At 44.6% G+C, this 24655-nt stretch overlaps 1 protein-coding gene across 1 annotated transcript in view; it reads right to left on the bottom strand.

The window, feature by feature from the left end:
- LOC148603515 (uncharacterized) overlaps positions 1 to 22518 on the bottom strand; it is a 37431-nt gene extending 14913 nt beyond the window's left edge. The window contains exons 1-3 of the mRNA XM_088551443.1: positions 22094 to 22518; positions 17822 to 17972; positions 627 to 16016 (exon numbers count right to left, since the gene is read on the bottom strand). Of these exons, the coding sequence (XP_088407569.1) occupies positions 627 to 16016; positions 17822 to 17972; positions 22094 to 22138 (15586 nt within the window). The 5' untranslated portion in view covers positions 22139 to 22518. The remainder of the gene's footprint in view (positions 1 to 626; positions 16017 to 17821; positions 17973 to 22093) is intronic.
- Between the last annotated feature and the right edge of the window lie 2137 nt (positions 22519 to 24655).

The following is a 24655-nucleotide window of genomic DNA, read 5'->3' as shown; positions in this document are numbered from 1 at the left end:
TGAAAGTGTTATTTTATAGGAAGGATTAGGATCATTTATTGTGGAAGAGTTTGGATCACATTATGTGGAAGGCTTAGAATCATTTTATGGGGAGGGTAAGAATCATTTTACAGGGGGTACTCTACATACTATCCTAAATTTCTACAATATCAAGTTTACATTTTGAATATAGAATACCCCTACTGGTAAGAATACTGACTTCAAAATTTTCTGCTTTTTTTTGGACTGTTTTCAAAATTGATTAAAGAAACTTAGTGAGCAAACTCACAATACCCCATACAAATACATTTGCACACTTTTGAAAAACTTCATTCCCTATAACTAACTAATTTCTGTGAAACCACTCCCATTCTAGTTTTTATTGCTACTAGTTATTCTAAAAAGTTAAAATGAAATCCATCAAAAAATAGAGGTGGCCCCCCTTGAATACTTCAAAAATCAATTCTATCCAAAACACAATTGGTACTAACTATTCATCAAAGTTTGAGGACAGACAGATGGATGAAATGATGGACAGACAGATCGACGAAAGGATGGACAGACAGAGGGATGAAAGGATGGACAGACATATAGACAAACAAACAGAAAGACTTGCATTCTATCGATCAATTATTATCAAAACTTACCAGATGTTGAAGGAGTGAATGATATAAATGGAGTTGTAGCACTTGTTGTTGATCCAGTTGATCCTGTAGTTAGAATAGTAGGTCCTGTGGTAGATGGCACTGTTGTCACACCTGTGTTAAATGTGGGAAATGTTATTTTTGGTGGTGCTGTTCCACCAGCTCCTCCTTTTGTTGTTGAAGGACCAGTTTGGGTAGTTGTAAAGCCAGTTTGAGCAGTGGTAACTGTAGGTCCAGAGGTAAAAGCAGAAGGTCCAATAGTAGATCCAGTTCCAGATGTAGGACCAGTGCCTGCAGTTGTTGGTCCAGTACTTACTGTTGTACGACCAGTTCCTGTTATTGTTGGTCCAGTGCCAGTTGGAGTGGTACCAGTTACCGCTGTAGTTGCTCCAGTTCCAGTTGGTGTTAGTCCAGTACCGGCTGTTGTAGTTGGACCAGTGCCTGCAGTACTTGGTCCAGTACCTGCTGTTGTAGGTCCTGTGCCAGTTGTAGTGGTACCAGTTACCACTGTAGTTACTCCAGTTCCTGTTGTTGCAGGTCCAGTTCCAGTTGGTGTTGGACCAGTACCTGCTGTTGTACGACCAGTTCCTGCTGTTGTTGGTCCAGTGCCAGTTGGAGTGGTACCAGTTACTGTTGTACTTGCTCCAGTTCCTGTTGTTGTAGCTCCAGTTCCAGTTGGTGTTGGTCCAGTACCTGCTGCTGTAGGTCCTGTGCCAGTTGTAGTGGAGCCAGTTACAGCTGTTGTTGTAGGTCCAGTTCCAGTTGGACCAGTACCTGCGGTTGTAGGTCCAGAGGCTGAAGTTGTTGGACCAGTGCCTACAGTGGTTGGACCAGTGGCTGCAGTTGTTGGTCCAGTGCCAGTTAGAGTGGTACCAGTAACCGCTGTAGTTGCTCCAGTTCCTGTTGTTGCAGGTCCAGTTCCAGTTGGTGTAGGTACAGTGGCTGCTGTGGTAGTTGGACCAGTGCCTGCAGTTGTTGGTCCAGTACTTACTGTTGTACGACCAGTTCCTGTTATTGTTGGTCCAGTGCCAGTTGGAGTGGTACCAGTTACCGCTGTAGTTGCTCCAGTTCCAGTTGGTGTTAGTCCAGTACCGGCTGTTGTAGTTGGACCAGTGCCTGCAGTACTTGGTCCAGTACCTGCTGTTGTAGGTCCTGTGCCAGTTGTAGTGGTACCAGTTACCACTGTAGTTACTCCAGTTCCTGTTGTTGCAGGTCCAGTTCCAGTTGGTGTTGGACCAGTACCTGCTGTTGTACGACCAGTTCCTGCTGTTGTTGGTCCAGTGCCAGTTGGAGTGGTACCAGTTACTGTTGTACTTGCTCCAGTTCCTGTTGTTGTAGCTCCAGTTCCAGTTGGTGTTGGTCCAGTACCTGCTGTTGTAGGTCCTGTGCCAGTTGTAGTGGAGCCAGTTACAGCTGTTGTTGTAGGTCCAGTTCCAGTTGGACCAGTACCTGCGGTTGTAGGTCCAGAGGCTGAAGTTGTTGGACCAGTGCCTACAGTGGTTGGACCAGTGGCTGCAGTTGTTGGTCCAGTGCCAGTTGGAGTGGTACCAGTAACCGCTGTAGTTGCTCCAGTTCCTGTTGTTGCAGGTCCAGTTCCAGTTGGTGTAGGTACAGTGGCTGCTGTGGTAGTTGGACCAGTGCCTGCAGTTGTTGGTCCAGTACCAGCTGTTGTTGCTCCAGTTCCTGTTGTTGTAGCTCCAGTTCCAGTTGGTGTTGGTCCAGTACCTGCTGTTGTAGTTGGACCAGTGCCTGCAGTTGTTGGTCCAGTACCAGCTGTAGTTGCTCCAGTTACTGTTGTTGTAGCTCCAGTTCCAGTTGGTGTTGGTCCAGTACCTGCTGTTGTAGTTGGACCAGTGCCTGCAGTTGTTGGTCCAGTACCTACTGTTGTATGACCAGTTCCAGTTGTTGTTGGTCCAGTGCCAGTTGGAGTGGTACCAGTTACCGTTGTAGTTGCTCCAGTTCCTGTAGTTGTAGCTCCAGTTCCAATTGGTGTTGGTCCAGTACCTGCTGTTGTAGGTCCTGTGCCAGTTGTAGTGGAGCCAGTTACAGCTGTTGTTGTAGGTCCAGTTCCAGTTGGACCAGTACCTGCAGTTGTAGGTCCAGAGGCTGAAGTTGTTGGACCAGTGCCTACAGTGGTTGGACCAGTGGCTGCAGTTGTTGGTCCAGTGCCAGTTGGAGTGGTACCAGTAACTGCTGTAGTTGCTCCAGTTACTGTTGTGGTAGCTCCAGTTCCAGTTGGTGTTGGTCCAGTACCTGCTGTTGTAGTTGGACCAGTGCCTGCAGTTGTTGGTCCAGTACCTACTGTTGTACGACCAGTTCCAGTTGTTGTTGGTCCAGTGCCAGTTGGAGTGGTACCAGTTACCGTTGTAGTTGCTCCAGTTCCTGTTGTTGTAGCTCCAGTTCCAATTGGTGTTGGTCCAGTACCTGCTGTTGTAGGTCCTGTGCCAGTTGTAGTGGAGCCAGTTACAGCTGTTGTTGTAGGTCCAGTTCCAGTTGGACCAGTACCTGCGGTTGTAGGTCCAGAGGCTGAAGTTGTTGGACCAGTGCCTGCAGTGGTTGGACCAGTGGCTGCAGTTGTTGGTCCAGTGCCAGTTGGAGTGGTACCAGTAACCGCTGTAGTTGCTCCAGTTCCTGTTGTTGCAGGTCCAGTTCCAGTTGGTGTAGGACCAGTACCTGTTGTTGTAGGTACAGTGGCTGCTGTGGTAGTCGGACCAGTGCCTGCAGTAGATGGTCCAGTACCTGCTGTTGTAGGTCCTGTGCCAGTTACAGTTGTTGTTGTAGGTCCAGTTCCAGTTGGACCAGTGGCTGCAGTTGTAGGTCCAGTGCCTGCAGTTGTTGGTCCAGTGCCAGTTGGAGTGGTACCAGTGACCGCTGTAGTTGCTCCAGTTCCTGTTGCTGTAGCTCCAGCTCCAGTTGGTGTTGGTCCAGTACCTGCTGTTGTAGATGCTGTACCAGTTACCACTGTAGTTGCTCCAGTTCCTGTTGTTGCAGGTCCTGCGCCAGTTGTAGTGGTACCAGTTATAACTGTTGTTATAGGTCCAGTTCCACTTGGTGTTGGACCAGTACCTGCTATTGTAGTTGGAGCAGTGCCTGCAGTAGTTTGTCCAGTACCTGCTGCTGATGTAGGTCCTGTGCCAGTTGTAGTGGTGCCAGGTATAGCTGTTGTTGTAGGTCCAGTTCCAGTTGGACCAGTGCCTGCGGTTGTAGGTCCAGAGGCTGAAGTTGTTGGACCAGTGCCTGCAGTAGATGGTCCAGTACCTGCTGTTGTAGGTCCTGTGCCTGTTACAGCTGTTGTTGTAGGTCCAGTTCCAGTTGGACCAGTGGCTGTGGTTGTAGGTCCAGAGGCTGAAGTTGTTGGACCAGTGGCTGCAGTAGTTGAACCAGTGGCTGCAGTTGTTGGTCCAGTGCCAGTTGGAGTGGTACCAGTTACCGCTGTAGTTGCTCCAGTTCCTGTTGTTGTAGCTCCAGTTCCAGTTGGACCAGTGCCTGCGGTTGTAGGTCCAGTACCAGCTGTTGTAGGACCAGTTCCTGCTGTTGTTGGTCCAGTGCCAGTTGGAGTGGTACCAGTTACTGCTGTAGTTGCTCCAGTTCCTGTTGGTGTTGGACCAGTACCTGCTGTTGTAGTCGGACCAGTGCCTGCAGTTGTTGGTCCAGTGCCTGCTGTTGTAAGTCCAGTTCCTGTTGGACTTGGTCCAGTACCTGCTGTTGTAGGTCCTGTGCCAGTTGTAGTGGTGCCAGTTACAAATGTTGTAGGTCCAGTTCCAGTTGGACCAGTGCCTGCGGTTGTAGGTCCAGAGGCTGAAGTTGTTGGACCAGTGCCTGCAGTGGTTGGACCAGTGGTTGCAGTTGTTGGTCCAGTGCCAGTTGGAGTGGTACCAGTAACCGCTGTAGTTGCTCCAGTTCCTGTTGTTGCAGGTCCAGTTCCAGTTGGTGTAGGACCAGTACCTGTTGTTGTAGGTACAGTGGCTGCTGTGGTAGTCGGACCAGTGCCTGCAGTAGATGGTCCAGTACCTGCTGTTGTAGGTCCTGTGCCAGTTACAGTTGTTGTTGTAGGTCCAGTTCCAGTTGGACCAGTGGCTGCAGTTGTAGGTCCAGTGCCTGCAGTTGTTGGTCCAGTGCCAGTTGGAGTGGTACCAGTGACCGCTGTAGTTGCTCCAGTTCCTGTTGCTGTAGCTCCAGCTCCAGTTGGTGTTGGTCCAGTACCTGCTGTTGTAGATGCTGTACCAGTTACCACTGTAGTTGCTCCAGTTCCTGTTGTTGCAGGTCCTGCGCCAGTTGTAGTGGTACCAGTTATAACTGTTGTTATAGGTCCAGTTCCACTTGGTGTTGGACCAGTACCTGCTATTGTAGTTGGAGCAGTGCCTGCAGTAGTTTGTCCAGTACCTGCTGCTGATGTAGGTCCTGTGCCAGTTGTAGTGGTGCCAGGTATAGCTGTTGTTGTAGGTCCAGTTCCAGTTGGACCAGTGCCTGCGGTTGTAGGTCCAGAGGCTGAAGTTGTTGGACCAGTGCCTGCAGTAGATGGTCCAGTACCTGCTGTTGTAGGTCCTGTGCCTGTTACAGCTGTTGTTGTAGGTCCAGTTCCAGTTGGACCAGTGGCTGTGGTTGTAGGTCCAGAGGCTGAAGTTGTTGGACCAGTGGCTGCAGTAGTTGAACCAGTGGCTGCAGTTGTTGGTCCAGTGCCAGTTGGAGTGGTACCAGTTACCGCTGTAGTTGCTCCAGTTCCTGTTGTTGTAGCTCCAGTTCCAGTTGGACCAGTGCCTGCGGTTGTAGGTCCAGTACCAGCTGTTGTAGGACCAGTTCCTGCTGTTGTTGGTCCAGTGCCAGTTGGAGTGGTACCAGTTACTGCTGTAGTTGCTCCAGTTCCTGTTGGTGTTGGACCAGTACCTGCTGTTGTAGTCGGACCAGTGCCTGCAGTTGTTGGTCCAGTGCCTGCTGTTGTAAGTCCAGTTCCTGTTGGACTTGGTCCAGTACCTGCTGTTGTAGGTCCTGTGCCAGTTGTAGTGGTGCCAGTTACAAATGTTGTAGGTCCAGTTCCAGTTGGACCAGTGCCTACGGTTGTAGGTCCAGAGGCTGAAGTTGTTGGACCAGTGCCTGCAGTAGATGGTCCAGTACCTGCTGTTGTAGGTCCTGTGCCTGTTACAGCTGTTGTTGTAGGTCCAGTTCCAGTTGGACCAGTGGCTGTGGTTGTAGGTCCAGAGGCTGAAGTTGTTGGACCAGTGGCTGCAGTGGTTGAAGCAGTGGCTGCAGTTGTTGGTCCAGTGCCAGTTGGAGTGGTACCAGTTACCGCTGTAGTTACTCCAGTTCCTGTTGTTGTAGCTCCAGTTCCAGTTGGACCAGTGCCTGCGGTTGTAGGTCCAGTACCAGCTGTTGTAGGACCAGTTCCTGCTGTTGTTGGTCCAGTGCCAGTTGGAGTGGTACCAGTTACTGCTGTAGTTGCTCCAGTTCCTGTTGGTGTTGGACCAGTACCTGCTGTTGTAGTCGGACCAGTGCCTGCAGTTGTTGGTCCAGTAGCTGCTGTTGTAGTTGGTCCAGTGCCTGCAGTTGTTGGTCCAGTGCCTGCTGTTGTAAGTCCAGTTCCTGTTGGGCTTGGTCCAGTACCTGCTGTTGTAGGTCCTGTGCCAGTTGTAGTGGTGCCAGTTACAAATGTTGTAGGTCCAGTTCCAGTTGGAGTTGCACCAGTACCTGTGGTTGTAGGTCCAGAGGCTGAAGTTGTTGGGCCAGTTGCTGCAGTGGTTGGACCAGTGGGTGCAGTTGTTGGTCCAGTACCAGCTGTTGTAGGACCAGTTCTTGCTGTTGTTGGTCCAGTGCCAGTTGGCGTGGTACCAGTTACTGCTGTAGTTGCTCCAGTTCCTGTTGTTGTAGCTCCAGTTCCAGTCGGTGTTGTACCAGTACCTGCTGTTGTAGTTGGACCTGTGCCTGCAGTTGCCGGACCAGTGCCAGTTGAAGTGGTACCAGTGACCTCTGTAGTTGCTCCAGTTCCTGTTGTTGTAGCTCCAGTTCCTGTTGGTGTTGGTCCAGTACCTGCTGTTGTAGGTCCTGTGCCTGTTACAGCTGTTATTGTAGGTCCAGTTCCAGTTGGACCAGTGGCTGCAATGGTTGAACCAGTGGCTACAGTTGTTGGTCCATGGCCAGTTGGAGTGGTACCAGTAACTGCTGTAGTTGCTCCAGTTCCTGTGGTTGAAGCTCCAGTTCCAGTTGGTGTTGGTCCAGTACCTGTTGTTGTAGGAAAAGTGGTTGCTGTTGTAGTTGGACCGGTGCCTGCAGTAGTTGGTCCAGTTCCTGCTGTTGTAGGTCCTGTGCCAGTTGTAGTGGTGCCAGTTACAGCTGTTGTTGTAGGTCCAGTTCCAGCAGTTGTAGGTCCAGAGGCTGAAGTTGTTGGACCAGTGCCTACAGTGGTTGGACCAGTGGCTGCAGTTGTTGGTCCAGTGCCAGTTGGAGTGGTACCAGTAACCGCTGTAGTTGCTCCAGTTCCTGTTGTTGCAGGTCCAGTTCCAGTTGTTGTAGGTACAGTGGCTGCTGTGGTAGTTGGACCAGTGCCTGCAGTTGTTGGTCCAGTACCTGCTGTTGTAGGTCCTGTGCCAGTTACAGCTGTTGTTGTAGGTCCAGTTCCAGTTGGACCAGTGGCTGCAGTTGTAGGTCCAGAGGCTGAAGATGTTGGACCAGTTCCTGCTGTTGTTGGTCCAGTGCCAGTTGGAGTGGTACCAGTTACAGCTGTAGTTGCTCCAGTTGATGTTGTTGTAGTTCCAGTTCCAGTTGGTGTTGGTCCAGTACCTGCTGTTGTAGTTGGACCAGTGCCTGCAGTTGTTGGTCCAGTACCTACTGTTGTACGACCAGTTCCAGTTGTTGTTGGTCCAGTGCCAGTTGGAGTGGTACCAGTTACCGTTGTAGTTGCTCCAGTTCCTGTTGTTGAAGCTCCAGTTCCAATTGGTGTTGGTCCAGTACCTGCTGTTGTAGGTCCTGTGCCAGTTGAAGTGGAGCCAGTTACAGCTGTTGTTGTAGGTCCAGTTCCAGTTGGACCAGTACCTGCGGTTGTAGGTCCAGAGGCTGAAGTTGTGGGACCAGTGCCTGCAGTGGTTGGACCAGTGGCTGCAGTTGTTGGTCCAGTGCCAGTTGGAGTGGTACCAGTAACCGCTGTAGTTGCTCCAGTTCCTGTTGTTGCAGGTCCAGTTCCAGTTGGTGTAGGACCAGTACCTGTTGTTGTAGGTACAGTGGCTGCTGTGGTAGTTGGACCAGTGCCTGCAGTAGATGATGCAGTGCCTGCAGTAGATGGTCCAGAACCTGCTGTTGTAGGTCCTGTGCCAGTTACAGCTGTTGTTGTAGGTCCAGTTCCAGTTGGACCAGTGGCTGCAGTTGTAGTTGGAGCAGTGCCGGCAGTAGTTTGTCCAGTACCTGCTGCTGTTGTAGGTCCTGTGCCAGTTGTAGTGGTGCCAGGTATAATTGTTGCTGTAGGTCCAGTTCCAGTTGGACCAGTGCCTGCGGTTGTAGGTCCAGAGGCTGAAGTTGTTGGACCAATGGCTGCAGTAGATGGTCCAGTACCTGCTGTTGTAGGTCCTGTGCCTGTTACAGCTGTTGTTGTAGGTCCAGTTCCAGTTGGACCAGTGGCTGTGGTTGTAGGTCCAGAGGCTGAAGTTGTTGGACCAGTGACTGCAGTAGTTGAACCAGTGGCTGCAGTTGTTGGTCCAGTGCCAGTTGGAGTGGTACCAGTTACCGCTGTAGTTGCTCCAGTTCCTGTTGTTGTAGCTCCAGTTCCAGTTGGACCAGTGCCTGCGGTTATAGGTCCAGTACCAGCTGTTGTAGGACCAGTGCCTGCGGTTGTTGGTCCAGTGCCAGTTGGAGTGGTACCAGTTAATGCTGTAGTTGCTCCAGTTCCTGTCGGTGTTGGACCAGTGGCTGCTGATGTATTCGGACCAGTGCCTGCAGTTGTTGGTCCAGTGCCTGCTGTTGTAATTCCAGTTCCTGTTGGACTTGGTCCAGTACCTGCGGTTGTAGGTCCTGTGCCAGTTGTAGTGGTGCCAGTTACAAATGTTGTAGGTCCAGTTCCAGTTGGAGTTGCACCAGTGCCTGTAGTTGTAGGTCCAGATGCTGAAGTTGTTGGACCAGTGGCTGCAGTTGTTGGTCCAGTGCCAGTTGGAATTGTACCAGTTACCGCTGTAGTTGCTCCAGTTCCTGTTGTTGTAGCTCCAGTTCCAGTTGGACCAGTGCCTGCGGTTGTAGGTCCAGTACCAGCTGTTGTAGGACCAGTTCCTGCTGTTGTTGGTCCAGTGCCAGTTGGAGTGGTACCAGTTACTGCTGTAGTTGCTCCAGTTCCTGTTGGTGTTGGACCAGTACCTGCTGTTGTAGTCGGACCAGTGCCTGCAGTTGTTGGTCCAGTAGCTGCTGTTGTAGTTGGACCAATGCCTGCAGTTGTTGGTCCAGTGCCTGCTGTTGTAAGTCCAGTTCCTGTTGGACTTGGTCCAGTACCTGCTGTTGTAGGTCCTGTGCCAGTTGTAGTGGTGCCAGTTACAAATGTTGTAGGTCCAGTTCCAGTTAGAGTTGCACCAGTGCCTGTGGATGTAGGTCCAGAGGCTGAAGTTGTTGGGCCAGTTGCTGCAGTGGTTGGACCAGTGGGTGCAGTTGTTGGTCCAGTACCAGCTGTTGTAGGACCAGTTCTTGCTGTTGTTGGTCCAGTGCCAGTTGGCGTGGTACCAGTTACTGCTGTAGTTGCTCCAGTTCCTGTTGTTGCAGGTCCAGTTCCAGTTGGTGTAGGTACAGTGGCTGCTGTGGTAGTTGGACCAGTGCCTGCAGTTGTTGGTCCAGTACCAGCTGTTGTTGCTCCAGTTCCTGTTGTTGCAGGCCCAGTTCCAGTTGGTGTAGGTACAGTGGCTGCTGTTGTAGTTGGACCAGTGCCTGCAGTAGATGGTCCAGTACCTGCTGTTGTAGGTCCTGTGCCAGTTACAGCTGTTGTTGTAGGACCAGTTCTAGTTGGAGTTGGACCAGTGCCTGTGGTTGTAGGTACAGAGGCTGAAGTTGTTGGACCAGTGGCTGCAGTTGTTGGTCTAGTGCCAGTTGTAGTTGCTCCAGTTCCTGTTGTTGCAGGTCCAGTTCCAGTTGGTGTAGGACCAGTACCTGTTGTTGTAGGTACGGTGGCTGCTGTTGTAGTTGGACCAGTGCCTGCAGTAGATGGTCCAGTACCTGCTGTTGTAGGTCCTGTGCCTGTTACAGCTGTTGTTGTAGGTCCAGTTCCAGTTGGAGTTGGACCAGTGCCTGAGGTTGTAGGTCCAGAGGCTGAAGTTGTTGGACCAGTGCCAGTTGGAGTGGTACCAGTAACCGCTGTAGTTGCTCCAGTTCCTGTTGTTGTAGCTCCAGTTCCAGTTGGTGTTGGTCCAGTACCTGTTGTTGTAGGAATAGTGGCTGCTGTTGTAGTTGGACCGGTGCCTGCAATAGTTGGTCCAGTACCTGCTGTTGTAGGTCCTGTGCCAGTTACAGCTGTTGTAGGTCCAGTTCCAATTGGAGTTGGACCAGTGCCTGTGGTTGTAGGTCCTGTGCCAGTTACAGCTTTTGTTGTAGGACCAGTTCCAGTTGGAGTTGGACCAGTGCCTGTGGTTGTAGGTCCAGAGGCTGAAGTTGTTGGACCAGTGGCTGCAGTTGTTGGTCCAGTGCCAGTTGTAGTTGCTCCAGTTCCTGTTGTTGCAGGTCCAGTTCCAGTTGGTGTAGGACCAGTGCCTGTTGTAGTAGGTACGGTGGCTGCTGTTGTAGTTGGACCAGTGCCTGCAGTAGATGGTCCAGTACCTGCTGTTGTAGGTCCTGTGCCTGTTACAGCTGTTGTTGTAGGTCCAGTTCCAGTTGGAGTTGGACCAGTGCCTGAGGTTGTAGGTCCAGAGGCTGAAGTTGTTGAACCAGTGCCAGTTGGAGTGGTACCAGTAACAGCCGTAGTTGCTCCAGTTCCTGTTGTTGTAGCTCCAGTTCCAGTTGGTGTTGGTCCAGTACCTGTTGTTGTAGGAATAGTGGCTGCTGTTGTAGTTGGACCGGTGCCTGCAGTAGTTGGTCCAGTACCTGCTGTTGTAGGTCCTGTGCCAGTTACAGCTGTTGTAGGTCCAGTTCCAGTTGGAGTTGGACCAGTGCCTGTGGTTGTAGGTCCAGAGGCTGAAGTTGTTGGACCAGTGGCTGCAGTTGTTGGTCCAGTGCCAGTTGTAGTTGCTCCAGTTCCTGTTGCTGTAGCTCCAGTTCCAGTTGGTGTTGGTCCAGTACCTGCTGTTGTAGATGCTGTACCAGTTACCGCTGTAGTTGCTCCAGTTCCTGTTGTTGCAGGTCCTGTGCCAGTTGCAGTGGTACCAGTTACAGCTGTTGTTGTAGGTCCAGTTCCACTTGGTGTTGGACCAGTACCTGCTGTTGTAGTTGGACCAGTGCCTGCAGTAGTTTGTCCAGTACCTGCTGATGTAGGTCCTGTGCCAGTTGAAGTGGTGCCTGTTATAGCTGTTGTTGTAGGTCCAGTTCCAGTTGGACCAGTGCCTGCGGTTGTAGGTCCAGAGGCTGAAGTTGTTGGACCAGTGCCTGCAGTAGATGGTCCAGTACCTGCTGTTGTAGGTCCTGTGCCTGTTACAGCTGTTGTTGTAGGTCCAGAGGCTGAAGTTTTTGGACCAGTGACAGTTGGAGTGGTACCAGTAACCGCTGTAGTTGCTCCAGTTCCAATTGGTGTTGGTCCAGTACCTGTTGTTGTACGAATAGTGGCTGCTGTTGTAGTTGGACCGGTGCCTGTAGTAGTTGGTCCAGTACCCGCTGTTGTAGGTCCTGTGCCAGTTGTAATGGTGCCAGTTGCAGCTGTTGTTGTAGGTCCAGTTCCAGTTGGACCAGTGCCTGCGGTTGTAGGTCCAGAGGCTGAAGTTGTTGGACCAGTGCCTGCAGTGGTTGAACCAGTGGCTGCAGTTGTTGGTCCAGTGCCAGTTGGAGTGGTACCAGTAACCGCTGTAGTTGCTCCAGTTCCTGTTGTTGCAGGTCCAGTTCCAGTTGGTGTAGGACCAGTACCTGTTGTTGTAGGTACGGTGGTTGCTGTTGTAGTTGGACCAGTGCCTGCAGTAGATGGTCCAGTACCTGCTGTTGTAGGTCCTGTGCCAGTTACAGCTGTTGTTGTAGGACCAGTTCCAGTTGGAGTTGGACCAGTGCCTGTGGTTGTAGGTCCAGAGGCTGAAGTTGTTGGACCAGTGGCTGCAGTTGTTGGTCCAGTGCCAGTTGTAGTTGCTCCAGTTCCTGTTGTTGCAGGTCCAGTTCCAGTTGGTGTAGGACCAGTACCTGTTGTTGTAGGTACGGTGGCTGCTGTTGTAGTTGGACCAGTGCCTGCAGTAGATGGTCCAGTACCTGCTGTTGTAGGTCCTGTGCCTGTTACAGCTGTTGTTGTAGGTCCAGTTCCAGTTGGAGTTGGACCAGTGCCTGAGGTTGTAGGTCCAGAGGCTGAAGTTGTTGGACCAGTGCCAGTTGGAGTGGTACCAGTAAGCGCTGTAGTTGCTCCAGTTCCTGTTGTTGTAGCTGCAGTTCCAGTTGGTGTTGGTCCAGTACCTGTTGTTGTAGGAATAGTGGCTGCTGTTGTAGTTGGACCGGTGCCTGCAGTAGTTGGTCCAGTACCTGCTGTTGTAGGTCCTGTGCCAGTTACAGCTGTTGTAGGTCCAGTTCCAATTGGAGTTGGACCAGTGCCTGTGGTTGTAGGTCCTGTGCCAGTTACAGCTGTTGTTGTAGGACCAGTTCCAGTTGGAGTTGGACCAGTGCCTGTGGTTGTAGGTCCAGAGGCTGAAGTTGTTGGACCAGTGGCTGCAGTTGTTGGTCCAGTGCCAGTTGTAGTTGCTCCAGTTCCTGTTGTTGCAGGTCCAGTTCCAGTTGGTGTAGGACCAGTGCCTGTTGTAGTAGGTACGGTGGCTGCTGTTGTAGTTGGACCAGTGCCTGCAGTAGATGGTCCAGTACCTGCTGTTGTAGGTCCTGTGCCTGTTACAGCTGTTGTTGTAGGTCCAGTTCCAGTTGGAGTTGGACCAGTGCCTGAGGTTGTAGGTCCAGAGGCTGAAGTTGTTGGACCAGTGCCAGTTGGAGTGGTACCAGTAACCGCTGTAGTTGCTCCAGTTCCTGTTGTTGTAGCTCCAGTTCCAGTTGGTGTTGGTCCAGTACCTGTTGTTGTAAGAATAGTGGCTGCTGTTGTAGTTGGACCGGTGCCTGCAGTAGTTGGTCCAGTTCCTGCTGTTGTAGGTCCTGTGCCAGTTACAGCTGTTGTAGGTCCAGTTCCAGTTGGAGTTGGACCAGTGCCTGTGGTTGTAGGTCCAGAGGCTGAAGTTGTTGGACCAGTGGCTGCAGTTGTTGGTCCAGTGCCAGTTGTAGTTGCTCCAGTTCCTGTTGCTGTAGCTCCAGTTCCAGTTGGTTTTGGTCCAGTACCTGCTGTTGTAAATGCTGTGCCAGTTACCGCTGTAGTTGCTCCAGTTTCTGTTGTTGCAAGTCCTGTGCCAGTTGTAGTGGTACCAGTTACAGCTGTTGTTGTAGGTCCAGTTCCAGTTGGACCAGTGCCTGCGATTGTAGGTCCAGTACCAGCTGTTGTAGGACCAGTTCCTGCTGTTGTTGGTCCAGTGCCAGTTGGAGTGGTACCTGTTACTGCTGTAGTTGCTCCAGTTCCTGTTGGTGTTGGACCAGTACCTGCTGTTGTAGTTGGACCAGTGCCTGCAGTTGTTGGTCCAGTGCCTGCTGTTGTAAGTCCTGTGCCAGTTGTAGTGGTGCCAGTTACAAATGTTGTAGGTCCAGTTCCAGTTGGAGTTGCACCAGTGCCTGTGGTTGCAAGTCCAGAGGCTGAAGTCGTTCGGCCAGTTGCTGCAGTGGTTGGACTAGTGGGTGCAGTTGTTGGTCCAGTACCAGCTGTTGTTGGTCCAGTGCCAGTTGGAGTGGTACCAGAAACCGCTGTAGTTGCTCCAGTTCCTGTTATAGCTCCAGTTCCAGTTGGTGTTGGTCCAGTACCTGTTGTTGTAGGAATAGTGGCTGCTGTTGTAGTTGGACCGGTGCCTGCAGTAGTTGGTCCAGTACCTGCTGTTGTAGGTCCTGTGCCAGTTACAGCTGTTGTTGTAGGTCCAGTTCCAGTTGGAGTTGGACCAGTGCCTGTGGTTGTAGGTCCAGAGGCTGAAGTTGTTGGACCAGTGGCTGCAGTTGTTGGTCCAGTGCCAGTTGTAGTTGCTCCAGTTCCTGTTGCTGTAGCTCCAGTTCCAGTTGGTGTTGGACCAGTACCTGTTGTTGTAAATGCTGTGCCAGTTACCGCTGTAGTTGCTCCAGTTCCTGTTGTTGCAAGTCCTGTGCCAGTTGTAGTCGTGCCAGTTACAGCTGTTTTTGTAGGTCCAGTTCCAGTTGGACCAGTGCCTGTTGTTGTAGGTCCAGAGGCTGAAGTTGTTGGACCAGTGCCTGCAGTGGTTGGACCAGTGGCTGCAGTTGTTGGTCCAGTGCCAGTTGGAGTGGTACCAGTAACCGCTGTAGTTGCTCCAGTTCCTGTTGTTGCAGGTCCAGTTCCAGTTGGTGTAGGACCAGTACCTGTTGTTGTAGGTACAGTGGCTGCTGTTTTAGTTGGACCAGTGCCTGCAGTAGATGGTCCAGTACCTGCTGTTGTAGGTCCTGTGCCAGTTACAGCTGTTGTTGTAGGTCCAGTTCCAGTTGGAGTTGGACCAGTGCCTGCGGTTGTAGGTCCAGTACCAGCTGTTGTAGGACCAGTTCCTGCTGTTGTTGGTCCAGTGCCAGTTGGAGTGGTACCTGTTACTGCTGTAGATGCTCCAGTTCCTGTTGGTGTTGGACCAGTACCTGCTGTTGTAGTTGGACCAGTGCCTGCAGTTGTTGGTCCAGTGCCTGCTGTTGTAAGTCCTGTGCCAGTTGTAGTGGTGCCAGTTACAAATGTTGTAGGTCCAGTTCCAGTTGGAGTTGCACCAGTGCCTGTGGTTGCAAGTCCAGAGGCTGAAGTTGTTGGGCCAGTTGCTGCAGTGGTTGGACTAGTGGGTGCAGTTGTTGGTCCAGTACCAGCTGTTGTTGGTCCAGTGCCAGTTGGAGTGGTACCAGTTACTGCTGTAGTTGCTCCAGTTCCTGTTGTTGCAGGTCCAGTTTCAGTTGGTGTTGGACCAGTACCTGCTGATGTAGTTGGACCAGTGCCTACAGTTGTAGGACCTGTTCCTGGTGTTGTTTGTTCAGTGCCACTTGTAGTGGTACCAGTTACTGCTGTAGTTGTTCCAGTTCTAGTTGGTGTTGGACCAGTACCTGCTGTTGTAGTTGGACCAGTACCTGCTGTTGTAGTCGGACCAGTGCCTGCAGTTGTTGGTCCAGTACCTGCTGTTGTAGGTCCAGTTCCTGTAGAAGTTGGACCAGTGCCTACAGTTGTAGGTCCAAAGGCTGAAGTTGTTGCACCAGTTAGTGCAGTTGTTGGACCAGTGGCTGCTGTTGTTGATCCAGTGCCAGTTGGCGTGGTACCAGTTACTGCTGTAGTTGCTCCAGTTCCTGTTGTTGTAGCTCCAGTTCCAGTTGGTGTTGGACCAGTACCTGCTGTTGTAGTTGGACCAGTGCCTGCAGTTGTCGGTCCAGTGCCAGTTGGAGTGGTACCACTGACCGCTGTAGTTGCTCCAGTTCCTGTTGCTGTAGCTCCAGTTACAGTTGGTGTTGGTCCAGTACCTGCTGTTGTAGGTCCTGTGCCAGTTACAGCTGTTGTTGTAGGTCCAGTTCCAGTTGGACCAGTGGCTGCAGTTGTAGGTCCAGTGCTTGCAGTTGTTGGACCAGTGGCTGCAGTTGTTGGTCTAGTGCCAGTTGGAGTGGTACCAGTTACTGCTGTAGTTGCTCCAGTTCCAGTTGGTGTTGGACCAGTACCTGCTGTTGTAGTCGGACCAGTGCCTGCAGTTGTTGGTCCAGTAGCTGCTGTTGTAGTTCGACCAGTGCCTGCAGTTGTTGGTCCAGTGCCTGCTGTTGTAAGTCCAGTTCCTGTTGGACTTGGTCCAGTACCTGCTGTTGTAGGTCCTGTGCCAGTTGTAGTGCTGCCAGTTACAGCTGTTGTTGTAGGTCCAGTTCCAGTTGGACCAGTGCCTGTGGTTGTAGGTCCAGAGGCTGGAGTTGTTGGACCAGTTGTTGCAGTGGTTGGACCAGTGGGTGCAGTTGTTGGTCCAGTACCAGCTGTTGTAGGACCAGTTCCTGCTGTTGTTGGTCCAGTTCCTGTTGTAGTTGGACCAGTTTCTACAGTTGGTCCGGTTGGCCCAGTCAGTATTGTTGTTGCAGTAGTTGGTGCTGATGTAACACCAGAGGTAAATGTTATTTTTGGTGGAGGTGTTCCACCAGCTCCTCCTTTTGTTGTTGAAGGACCTATTGGTGTGGTTTCTGTAGTAGTTACTGTTGTGACACCAGAAGGTCCAGCAGTTGACACTGTTGTAGGAATGAATGCTGCATAAAAGACAAAATAATTATTACAGACCTATGAAGGTTAATGAAAATGATATGAACTGTTCTTTGCCAAAGTAAAAGTAAAACTTCAAAAAAACACTAATAACTAGAAATACTGTGAGCAAGCTCAAAAATGAGAATGCCCCAACTTCAAATGCAATTGAATGTATAACCAGTACTTTCAACTTTCTCTCTTTGGTGTCCCCCGACAGTAACAATAAATGCACATCTACATAAAATACTCAATGTTCCAATAAATATTCATCAAAATCCCTCATATGGTTTTGCTTACAAGGTTTTGTAAGTTGGATTATCTGCCTTTGGAGTCCCTGGACAGTAACTACACAGCCAAATGAGCCACGTATGATAATCATATGGTGCTGGATTCATATGATAATTATATGGTAATCATATGACAAACATATGATATTTAACATATGATAGTCATATGATTATCGGATAAGATTCTCATACATTAATTTTGGCTTGAAAACATATGACAATCACATGATTGTTAAAAACATATGATTATCATATGTAAACCGAAACATATGATTATCATATGGTGCTCGATTTATATGATAATCATATGATGCAAACCATATAATTCTCATGTGTGGTACATCTTCATGTATTGCTCAACCTTCCTATTAAGTTTCATCAAAACCTCTTGAATGGTTAAGGAAGAGTTGCCCTTCAAGGTTTCAACATGTAAAAACTTCGTCTGATTATATCCCTGTGCAGTCCCATGACAGTAACTTTATCTTCATATGATGACCAACTGATCTACAAAGTTTCATCAAAATCCCTTGAGCAGTTAAGGAGTTACACTTCAAGATATGTGGACAGCTGAACATACAGACAGACAAACTGATTCTTATGTACCCCCCAACTTTGAACGGGTAATAATTGTAAAGCACTTGATCATAGAGAGTATCTCACTACTTGAATGTGCATGACCTATGTGCCTTAAGAAAAAAGGTTAAAATCATCAAAGAACTTAATAAATTTTTCACACTTTTCAAAGACTAATAACTATCCAAAGATTTGACCCTAGTTAGTCTTGAGTGAAACTCATGATGCTTAAAAAAAGTCACATTTTTTCCCAATTTTGCTCTAATTTGTTTTGGTTAATACAAAAGGTAACCCTAAAAGATAGCCAAGTTTGGGCCAGTTCGTGTATATAAGATGATAGGATGTGCCACTGAAATAGGTAATATTTTCCAGCTTGCAAATATGTGTTTAGGTGGGTAAAATAAACATAATTATATGATAAGTCAACACAGTAAAAGTAATATCACTAAAAATAGTGAAAAACACTGAAAATAGGCAAAAATAGTGAAAAACACTGAAAATAGGCAGAAATCAGTTAAACTTAATGGTTTTGGAGATGTATGCGAAAAACTTCTGTCTGATCCGAATGTTCCATTTTCAGTAACTGCAGCCATGTTTTTCAACAGATAAAAAATCCCCTAATCCATTCTATGTTGAGTACCTTAAGGAACACTCTTACCAAATTTGGTTCTAACTGGTCCAGTAGTAGAAAAGTTTTGAAAAAGTAGTTAACAATGTTCAACAACAACAGATGTCAAGTGATGGCAATAGCTCACATGGCCTTTTGGCAAATTCATGATGTGTTTGCTTAAATTTGATTAAAAATTGCCAAGTAGTTTTAGAGATTTTTTTCAAGAAACTGATGATAAAAGCCTGCTGCTCAGATGTGCTAACAAGAATGGTGTACAGTACAATGCAGGAAAAAAACCTGCTTGGTGAACAACACTGATAAAGATAAAAAAAATCATTACCTGGTTTAAGACATGTTTCAACTGATACATCATAAAGTTCAGGATCATCTGTAGTATTGGCTTTGGTCAGTCTGAGAAGAATTGTTTCCCCTGCCTGACCATTAAATTTTACTGTCACTTGATTTTCTATCTCAGGACTAGAAAATGTTTTCTGTAAAGAAATGAAATACAAAACTTTGTCAATCCATAGTCCAATAGGTTATATAAATGGTATAGATAATGCCTATGAGGATTCCACTTCCATTTATTGTGTTAAGAAGCAATGATGCAGTGAGTGATTTTTAAGTCAAAAAATCAGAAATTTTAGCTATCATTATCAAGAATGGTTTCACATTATCTTTCTTATTATCTGATGGGAGAAAATTCAATTAAATGTACTACCATTTTATTTCCAAGGGAAAAAACTCTGATTTTGCCAACACAATCTTTAACAATTTACACCTCAAACATCTCTTGAAACTAAAATATATATAAAAATCAATGACCACAATCAATAAATAAATTTTCTCAATTACCTTACATCAAAAGTAGAAATATTTATCCTTTTTTTCTAACGAGTTACTAAATTATAATTAAGCACGATCCTTAGGTTGACAGCTGGTTCTTTTTGAAATATTGTAATTAATAAGCATATACTAAAGTCCTCAACAACAGATACTCCTTTTGTAAAAACATGATGGAGTAAACAATATACAAATACAAGTAAATAACTGCTGTTTCTGTGTCGGAGTCAGGGGCAGATCCAGAAAATATGAAAAAGAGGTGGGCTTCCAGAAAAAAGGGGAAACAAAGCTATCATTTGTCTATTTTTTGCACTAGTATCGATATCCCAACAAAAAAAATTCATTACCTCCCAGCAGTTATATATTTACCAGTTGTTCTAAACCAGCTCAAAGTTTCTTTAGAGAAGGCTGTAGCTGGAAATATCATATTACACACCCAGAGAAGCCATTACAGTGCACATTTACAATTAGTTTTAACAATTGAAAACATAAACATGATAGGAACATGATGTAAGTCGTTGTTTTATGTTTTGCTTTAAATTGAACAAAAAAAAAAAGCCTGAAGTCAAAATATTTGAATGTAATCTGTAAGTAGAATTCAGAGGTCAAAATGTGTTTTTCACATGCAATTTCATTAAAAAAAAAAAAAAAGAAATATCTGACATTTGAAAAAGAAAATTTTTGAATATGTTCTTCTAAAAACCAATAGCTTTAAGACCCTACTAATGTAAACTTACAGAAAAAAGCCAAAGAACATTCTGCAAATCTTCACTTCTTCTTTAAAAGAAAATGTGACTTTTTGTCCGGTGACCTTTTGACCTACCCAATTTAAAATTCTTTTCCATTCGTAACATTTGTTTACTACATGTATATCTGAATATCAAAGTTAACAAACAGTACTATTAAATTTGATTTGATAATCTTATTCAAACTTCAATTTTGAAAAATATAATACTGTTATTCTACTTTCATAGCAGATACATGATTTAACTGTGGTATCATATATATATACATTGTATAAGAGTATAATATTTTTTTTTATTCAAATTGTCTTAAGCAGTAGCTTTTATATAAAAATAAATCTGTTATATAACTTTATAAAAAATAACCTTATTAAAAAAACTATATTTCTACATTTTTTTGTACAATGTTAGCATAATAGTATATTAACAATGTCAAAAGCATTTCAGATTTGTTTCTTCCACATATTTATTCTATGGTGCAGATTTGATTTTTTCAGTCTTGATTTTGAGGCAATAAATATAACATATAAAATATCAATGTGTAAAAATAAATAACAAAATCTTATTTCCTTATATAATCATCTTGAATATCTAAGGTGATAAAATTAGAAATACAATGTATATTACTTTCAGTTCTGTATGTTTACACTGAAAACAGTTTATTCAAAATGTTTCCTCCAAAATTTCAAAAGAATAGAAGTCCTATACATGTATGTGAACTATAAGATATTCACAAGTACATATGTATGTAGATAAAATTGATTAAACCCTGATAAAACTTTTCTTTTGTTTTCTCCATTACACATATTTGACCCCTACAATACAGAAGGAAGTCACCTATTGAAATTATACCTGTACTGGTAATTAGTCATTTCTTATTGTTTATTGGAACCAAAGGTGACCTGTCAGTTAGGTGACAATAAGCAATTAAGTACCATTCTGTGTAAGAATCAGACAAAATGTGTCACATAATTTTCTCCAATTAAGTTATTTTTGCCTAAAACATTTTCAGTACATCTAGAAAACCACAAAGCTATTTAAATTTATCCAGAATCATCTGTGGCTTAGATATTTTTTGACTGCTTATATTGGGAAAAAGTGCTGGAAAATTGTCCAGCCATTTTTCATAGTTCATTTCAACTAAACTGGATGACGCAATATCTTATAATTAAGAAGACAAACTTTACAAACACTTTTATTGTTAATTCTGACAGTTGTGAGGTAGAAGTACATGGATAATGCAATAAAATCTTTGTGCATGTTTCTTTTCTTTATGTGCCACACCTTAAACACATTTTGCCTGATTCTTAGACAAGGAAGTACTTAATACTTGCCATACTAACCATTGCATTGAGTATCAGGAAATAAATTCTAAGTTTATACATATGTGGAGTTTTTATGGAAGACAACTATAATCATTCACTTTTTATCACCTGTATTAATACGGAAGTTAAATAATTGTATACATCATGTATTATATTTGTATAATGATGACTGAAAAGTTGAAAGTTTCAGTCACATTAAAAAAATAATTTTTAATACTAATAATAAAAAAATAATAATTGAAAAAGAAACATGAAAACAAAATTGTTTTAAAATAAAGTGTTTTTTTTCAATTGGGAAGGAAGCCATTTACATGTAGTTTCTAAATTTACTTATTACATGTATCTTAACAGGGGGGCGCATAAGTGACAATGCCCAGGGCCTGTTTTGCATAGTGAAATTTGTTTGTTTTAGAACTAATAAATTATCATTACACAATAGAACTGCAATGAAAACAAGAATGGGACACCATGGCTACAGTTGACATGTGAATAGAACCATATCTACTAGGATAAAATATATTGTGACTTTTCTTCCTGTGACTTTTCCTACTTTCCTGATCATTATACACTATACATATATGTCTTATTTGGTAGTTTTTATGTCCAATGAAGATGTGACTTATTCTACTTTTGATTACCGCTATAACCTTGGTTCCCTTGGTTACTCTTTGATAACCGCTATAACCTTGGTTCCCTTGGTTACTCTTTGATTACCGCTATAACCTTGGTTCCCTTGATTATTCTTCCTAATCATGATACACTAAACATGTATGTCTTATTTAGTACATGAATAAGTGTATAGTCTTGTTTGTTACTATAGAAAGACATGAACTGTAAAAAAAAGACTGGTCAATAATATTTACCACAGGAAGTAAATAGTATGGAAGCAAATATGGCAACTCATTCATATAACCTCATCAACTATGTAAAGGCTTTTTATACAGTAATTTAACTTGTGCTTAAATAATATGACAAAGTTGTTTTTGCTTGAATATTTGGTTAACATTATCTCTTATCATACACAAAGTCATGTACATACTGCACTAGCATGTGTAATGTAACATGAAAGAAAATGCTGCACACTACATGGTGATGATAATACCCACTCAACCATTCCTGTTAAATGTATGTATCATGTAAGCAAGTAACAGATAAGCTGTAAACTGAAAAAGGAGAGACATGGTACAAGTCATCATGCAAAAGCCAAATACCAAATATCAAAGCCTTCCTTCCAATAGAAGCTGAGAAATCTGCTACAGAGAAGAGTAATGGACAGACTGACAAGATATTTATAGCCTAATAATGGGTGGGGGTATAATATTACTCAGGACAATATTTACAATACCATAACCGAGAGGGTGGACGGGGGGGGTACTTAACCCCTGCTTCCCTCCCCCTAGATCACCGCCTCCTACCCTTCTGATCACCGTTTCCCAACCTCTTCAATTTTACCCAGGTTATTGTTGACCAAACCATAATCCCCGCTTCCCATAATTTTTCACTCTCTATTCCCTGTCCCTTCAACAATAGTTCCCCATCCCCTCCCCACCCTTTCAACCACCAATTCCTGTCCCCTTTACCCCCACCACCCCTCCTCTTTCCACCATACCATAATTGCACCACAAGCTATTGTAATATATTGTTAACTGCTAAAAAATCTGCACCATAAAACTGAAGTGATTTAATTAGATGAAAACTCACTGTTCTGGAAAAAAAGTTGTTTCCTACAGCATCAAACAGATCCATGGAGACTTGATCAACATTCCTTACTTTAAATGTTAAGTCATAGAACTCAGCAGTGTCATTCACACTCTTGACAGTAAAAGTAATGGTGCTCTCCCCTGATCCTGGTATCCATGATGATCCTGACCCAGACAAGGAATTTTCAGGGATGCTAGTATTAGCAGCATCAGAAACTGCCACTTCAACATATGGACTGCTGTAGTCTATGGTCTGCGGGTGTTCACATGCAACTGGAGATATAATAAAAACAACTTGTTTTAAAGAAAGGTAAATTTATATAATCAAAATTTACTCATTACTCTGTAAAATGTAATTTGGCCAAAAAAAGTCATTCCTTCTGCTACTAATAGTGATCAATAGTGAAAAGTATAAATCATGCATTCAAGAGTGTCTTTTTACATAAATTTATTACTTATTACAACAAGTCATACAATACAAATTTTACACCTTTCTCTGCAACCATTTTTTTTTTCTATCAACATCCCTCCTGCTAAAAAATCAGGGTTCTAAGTAAAAGTAAAGAAAAAAAATTAATAGAACATTATCTTTTTTGCAATCATGAGCATGTTTAAATAATACAGTAAAACCTGTCTAACAAAATCTTAATGTGAGAACCCGCCGAAACCCTGCAACTATGAATAATCTAAAAACCTATTGAAACAGACCTTAAATAATCTGAGAACCTGCTTGACCTTGAATAATCTGAGAACTGGTTGAAACCGACCTTGATTAATCTGAGAATCTGTCTAAACTCAACCTAGAATAATGTGAGAACTTGTGTAATTCAAACCATAAATAATCCTAGAACTTGACTAAACTAAACCTTGGATAATCCGAGAACCTGTCTAAACCCTGCAACCATGAATAATGTGAGAACCTGTAAAATCCTAACCTTGAATAATCTGACAACTTGTCTATACCAAACCTAAATAATCCCCAGCAATAATCTGAAAACCTGTATAATCCCAACTCTGATTATCCCTGAGAATAATCCAAGAATCTGTCTTAACCCAACTGTAAATAATCCAAGAACCTGTCTAAACCCAACTGTGAAAAATACACATGAATAATCCAAAACCCTGACTAAACCCAACCTTGAACTATCAGAGAACTAGTCTTAACCAAATCATAAATATACAAAGAACTTGTCTAAACCCAAATGTGAATAATCCATTAACTTTAAATTACAGGGACTGGTCACTTCTACTGAGGAAGGGTGTATTCTCAAAACACACAAAAAAAAAATAATAAAAATGTCAAACTTTACCAGTATAAAAATCAATAATTATTGCCTCAGGGAAAAATTAATGAAATTGGTTAACTTAACTGTCACTTAAGTATTTCAAAATTCTAATTATGCAATAAAAATTATATCATTTTAAAAAGGTTGCTTTAATCTTTTAATTGGTAGTAAATTCAAAAGGTTAAATAATTATAAACTTGACAGGCAAAATGCTATGATTAACTGCTAATCAACTGGAGTATAGTTCTTGAAAATGGATTTTTTTTTTATTTCTTTCTCAAGCATAGGTACATTCATTTATTCATTATTTCACTGTTATTCAGGGCACATTTATTAAAAAATAGACATTGCCATTTAGAATGATCCATTTTCTTGCACATCCTAAAAAGTGATACATTTCAACATAGACCTGTAATTTAAGTCTGAACTTACAGAATTTTATTTCCCGGAAATTGATAAGGTAATATCCCAACACACAGGGACTCCTTGCCCAACCTAAAGGTTACAGACCACCAATTCAAACAATGAGCATTTGGAACGTACGCAAAAATAGTCCTACGCAGAAATTACCCCTGTTCCTCATAGTGCTGTGAAAAAAGTTCTCATCTCATTTAAAAAATTTCAACAGTTTCTGAAAGGAAAAACATTTCTGTACATTTCATAGGTGCATTTTGCTTCTTGTGATGTGAAGCCTAATCTCCATAATGATTTCTAAATATACCCCTATCTTGTGAAAACACTGGGATTTCCCATGCTATTTATAGACACTTCACTTCCGGTGACCAGTACTGCACTGCAAGTCTGCTAACCCCACATGCCATTCTGAGGATTGTGAGCTGACATATGTAGAATCATGCTGATATATAGTCCTCTGCAGGTTAAAGTTAAGGTAAAGTCCAGAGAAGCCATTGAATATTGTGAAATTAGCATAGAAGCCTATGGGAAGTGGAATTAGTGGTTTTTAGCCTTAAGCTGAGGCCATGGAAAAATGATAAGTTTCTTGGAATAGCTTTAAACTACTTGAAGATCTTGTAAACTTTGCTATGAGAGGAATACATTACAAAAATCCTTCAAAATATGCAATTTTTTAAGTTATAGGTCCAAATTATGGGAAATTGGTCTTTTTGGCTGAATTTTATGTCCTATCTTGTGAAAAGTGTAGAAAACTTAGTAAAAATATCAAATATTTAACTTTGAGGGCTATATTTACTTAAATATGGTGGTAATCAGCACTTGAAATCAAGTTTTGTGTAAATTTGAGCAAAAATTTGATTAGA

The sequence above is a fragment of the Perna viridis genome, chromosome 11 (genome assembly GCF_037379345.1).
Source record: "Perna viridis isolate PV_CMFRI_1.1 ecotype Kerala chromosome 11, ASM3737934v1, whole genome shotgun sequence".
In the NCBI taxonomy this organism is placed as follows: Eukaryota; Metazoa; Mollusca; class Bivalvia; order Mytilida; family Mytilidae; genus Perna; species Perna viridis.
This window is presented reverse-complemented; position numbering and strand designations above follow the sequence as displayed.